Here is a 5000-nt window from a genome sequence, read left to right as displayed (position 1 = left end):
CCAAGATTCTGATCAACGTTAACTTTGAAAGATTGCTATTTTTCTTAGCCTACTGCCACCTAACTAGCTAAATGACACCTCTGTCATATGCTAAACGTTACTATGATCTGAACGTCTGTATTTTACAGCTTGTATGTAACGTGACAGTGCATTTAAACTTCACAACAAGTTTGGCGAATTAATATTCAAGTGTAATACGGTCAAAAACAATGGAACTACTTCATAGCCGTGCGGTTATTCAAAGTTAATGCACACCCTTATAGAACGCAGAACAATGGGGAACTCAACCGAGCAGTGGAATAACTCTGAATATCTCTAACTGTGCTTTGAGTTGCTTTGGATAAACACTCAGTGAGTTAATGTACTCAATCATTTCCATAAACAAATTAATCAGTCAGATTAATCAATTAATCAGGTTCCTCAGCCAATCAGATGCACATACCAATAGAGACAGATGATCCTCAGCCAATCAGATGCACATATCAATAGAGACAGATGATCCTCAGCCAATCAGATGCACATACCAATAGAGACAGATGATCCTCAGCCAATCAGATGCACATACCAATAGAGACAGATGATCCTCAGCCAATCAGATGCACATATCAATAGAGACAGATGATCCTCAGCCAATCAGATGCACATATCAATAGAGAGAGATGATCCTCAGCCAATCAGATGCACATATCAATAGAGAGAGATGATCCTCAGTGAAGATGAAGAATGTGCGAATGACTGAATGATTACGCAAGTGTCTACATGAACATGAATGAATGACATGATCAGAAGATACCTGCACACACTGCACACACACTCCGTCTGCGTAAACAAGCAGTTGGCGGTCACAACACACACACTCTCTGTGTGTGTAAACAAGCAGTCGGTCACAACACACACACACACACTCCGTCTGCGTAAACAAGCAGTTGGCGGTCACAACACACACACACACACTCCATATGCGTAAACAAGCAGTTGGTCACAACACACACACACACACTCCATATGCGTAAACAAGCAGTTGGCGGTCACAACACACACACTCTCTGTGTGTGTAAACAAGCAGTTGGTCACAACACACACACACACACTCCATATGCGTAAACAAGCAGTTGGTCACAACACACACACACTCCGTATGCGTAAACAAGCAGTCGGTCACAACACACACACACTCCGTATGCGTAAACAAGCAGTCGGTCACAACACACACACACTCCGTCTGCGTAAACAAGCAGTCGGTCACAACACACACACACTCCGTATGCGTAAACAAGCAGTCGGTCACAACACACACACACCCCATCTGCATAAACTAGACCCTCTCCACTTTCATTCCTTGAAGAATGGCTTGGCTCCTTGCTGCACACACACACACACAGAGCGGTCGCAACACACACCTCCTCTCCCTGCTGCACACACACACACACACACACACACACAGGGCGGTTGCAACACACACCCCATCTCCCTGCTGCACACACACACACACACACACACACACACACACACACACACACACACACACACACACACACAGGGCGGTTGCAACACACACCCCATCTCCCTGCTGCACACATACACACACACACACACACACAGAGCAGTCGCAACACACACCCCATCTGTGTGAATGATTGGCTCCTTGGTGCACACACACACACACACACACACACACAGAGCATTCCCTAATCACACACATGACTGGAAATGGTCATCACAAATATGAGACGTGCGTTTGCAAGAATCCACAGAAGGTCACGCCGTGAGGTCAGCATGCCCCGGCAGCCATCTTGTTCCCACCAGCCCAGCTTCCCATCGTGTGTGTGTGTGTGTGTGTGTGTGTGTGTGTGTGTGTGTGAGTGTGTAGAGTAAGAGAGAGTTTGTGAGTGAACGTGTGTGTCTGTGAGAGTGTGTGTGTACATATGTGTGAGTGTGTTGAGTGAGAGAGAGTTTGTGCGTGAGAGTGTGTGTGTGTGTGTGTGTGTGTGTGTGTGTGTGTGTGTGTGTGTGTGTGTGTGTGTGTGTGTGTGAGTGTGAGTGTGAGTGTGTTGAGTGAATCAGCTGCTAAGCCAGTGTCCTAAGTAGGGGATCACGCTGTATTGTTGTGCGTAATGTCCGTAATGGCTGTCATCTCATCTCCCAAACGTCTCAGTGTGTGTGTGTGTGTGTGTGTGTGTGTGTGTGTGTGTGTGTGTGTGTGTGTGTGTGTCTGCGCGAGGCATTCTCTCAAACGTCTCGTCGCAGCCCTGTGCAATCGCTCTGCTTATTGCCCTCCTCGTTTTTATGGCCGGCAAGAGGAGGGAGGGCTGGGCGGTGTGTGTGTGTGTGTGTGTGTGTGTGTGTGTGTGTGTGTGTGTGTGTGTGTGTGTCTGCGCGAGGAATTCTGACAAGCATGTGACCGCGTCAGGGGGAGGGGTCGGGGGGGAGCCACTGACTGGAGGGTTCAGGTCACTCGATACGGGAGCTGAGATGCACCGAAATAACACACACACACACACACACACACACACACACACACTGCGCCGAGGGTATATAGGGACCTGGATGCGTCGCGCGCGGACAGACCAGAATAAAGTCAGGAGAGCCGGCGGGGGTCCGTTATAGCACAGAGCACACAGCAGGCGAGGACGTTGTTTTTACGTTATTTTTACGTTGAAAAGAGATTTAAAAATACTAAATAAACGGACAAAAAACACAGTCTGACACAGACACTTGAGCAGGACTGAAGGACAAGGACTGAGCACTGAGACAGTGAAGCAAAAGCAGACAGATTGGATCTGGGAAAAACGAGACTTTGAAGGAAAAGCAAAAGAGGCTCTTTATCTGTAGAAGAGAAGAGAGGTGGCAGCTGGGTGAGCTGTTACTGTTGCACAGAGAGGACAGATCGTACACAGGAGCACACGTTGGTGACAGAAGAGGAAAGAGGAGAGACAGATCGGATTTGAAGGAGAGGAGACGCTGTTTGTGTGTGTGTGTGTGTGTGTGTGTGTGTGTGTGTGTGTGGCTCTCTGAGGGATTTATCCTGCTGACCCGCGTGTGGACCGTGTGTCCACTGCAGAGCTGAGGAGCTCATCCCACCGGTGGTCATCCGCCGCGCCGAGGACTCGGACTCGGACTCTGCAGACTCTTGATTGGCCAGCGCGGCGCTGAGCTCCACGAGGAGGCCCAATCAGGATGAAGTACAGCAGCTACAGCAGCTACAGCTTCCCCGGGCCCCAGTACTCCAGCACACGCTACAGCAGCAGCAGCAGCAGCAGCTACACGCCCTCGTCCCACTACACGCCCTCGTCTCACTACACCCCCTCCACCCTCTACACGCCCTCCGCCCACCTCACCTCCTCCCTCTACTCCCCCTCCAGCTACTCCTCCACCGCCTCCAAGTACCTGCCGTCCAGCTACACCTCCTCCTCCTCCTCCTCCTCCTCCTCCTCCTCCTTCTCCTCCTCGTACACCCCGTCCCACTACACCCCGGTGGCGCACAAGTCACTGTCCTCCTACACGTCCCTGTCGTCCTCCTACGTCAAGCCCCCGCGCTACTCCTCCTCCTCCACCAGCAGGCAGACCTCTGCCAAGGGCACCGAGACCAGGCCGCCCTCCACCCGACGAGCCTCCGCCAAGACCTGCATCAAGGGCACTGCCACCCCCACCGCCGACCCCGACGCCAATGCCACCACCGCCACCGCCGCTCCTGCCGCTACCGCCGCCGAGCCTGAGGCCGAGGCCGACAGCGCCGCCCCGGAGGTGGCGGTGAAACCTGCGCGGAACGTGCGCTTCCCCAACGACATCATCTTCCAGGACCTGGTGCGCCACGCCGACCTGGAGCAGATCGGACGCTTCATGAGGGCCCGCAAGGTCCGGCTGGAAAAGCTCTTCCTGTCCGGTGAGACGCTCTGCCTTCCCACTTCCTGTCCAGTTGGGTTTTCACTCAGGGACCATGTTTTCCACTTCCTGTTGAGTTGGGTTTTCACTCAGAGACCATGTTTCCACTTCCTGTAGAGTTGGGTTTTCACTCAGGGACCATGTTTTCAAACGCACTCACCACGTAGAGGGAGAAGGTGCCAGACTCAGCTACTAGCTCATTTTCATCTGCAGAGGAGCAGTGTGCTCGGACAATATGTGACAATATGATCAAACATAGTATTGGTTGATGGGTTGATTGATTCATTGATTGATTGGTTGGTTGGTTGATCGATATGAGCTCCGCTGTGAAAACAGCTACAGGGATGTACAGCAAAGGTAGCAAAACTAGTGTCTGAACACACCAGTCAGGTTGATAACAACTGATCAGACATATTGATAGATTGATTGATTGATTGATTGATTGATATGAGCCTTGCTGTGAAAACAGATATAGGGTATAGAATGGTATCTGTGAACACAACAGTCAGGTTGATAACAGATGATCAAACATATTGATTTAATTGATTAATTGATTGATTGATTGATTATATTTGTACTCGCCTGACTCAGACTTGGTTAGAGCTACTGCCGCTGAGTTTTTTAAGTCCATGGTAAAACACAACCTTTTAAGAATGATTTGTCCTCCATATTTGATTATTCGGAGCAGGTGTGTGTGTGTGTGTGTGCACTGGGAGCAGGTGTGTGTGTGTGTGTGTGTGTGTGTGTGTAAAAGGGTGTGTGTGTGTGTGTGTGTGTGTGTGTGTAGAATGGTGTGGGTGGAGCAGTTGTGTGTATGTACTGTATGTGCTTGTCAGGGTCATGACACTGTCCTCAAAGTGCTCCTGATTAATGAATGTGTCAGATAACTGTGCGTGTGTGTGTGTGTGTGTGTGTTATGGCCTACTCTAACTGCTCCCTGTGTGTGTGTGTGCGTGCGTGTGTGTGTGTGTGTGTGTGTGTGTGTGTGTGTGTGTTATGGCCTACTCTAACTGTCCTGTGTGTGTGTGTGTGTGTGTGTGTGTGTGTGTGTGTGTGTGTGTTATGGCCTACTCTAACTGCTCCCTGTGTGTGTGTGTGTGTGTGTGTGTGTGTGTGTG

General features: G+C 50.3%; 1 protein-coding gene across 1 annotated transcript in view; it reads left to right on the top strand.

The window, feature by feature from the left end:
- The first annotated feature begins 2573 nt into the window (after positions 1-2573).
- The window catches only part of ppp1r27a (protein phosphatase 1, regulatory subunit 27a), a 4676-nt gene continuing 2249 nt past the window's right edge, over positions 2574-5000 (top strand). Inside the window, exon 1 of the mRNA XM_062525837.1 lies at positions 2574-3883. Within this exon, the coding sequence (XP_062381821.1) occupies positions 3178-3883 (706 nt within the window). The 5' untranslated portion in view covers positions 2574-3177. The remainder of the gene's footprint in view (positions 3884-5000) is intronic.

Source organism: Sardina pilchardus, chromosome 22 (genome assembly GCF_963854185.1).
Source record: "Sardina pilchardus chromosome 22, fSarPil1.1, whole genome shotgun sequence".
Lineage (NCBI taxonomy): Eukaryota > Metazoa > Chordata > Actinopteri > Clupeiformes > Clupeidae > Sardina > Sardina pilchardus.
The sequence above is the reverse complement of the archived record's forward strand: the minus strand, read 5'-3'. Positions and strand labels throughout refer to the sequence as shown.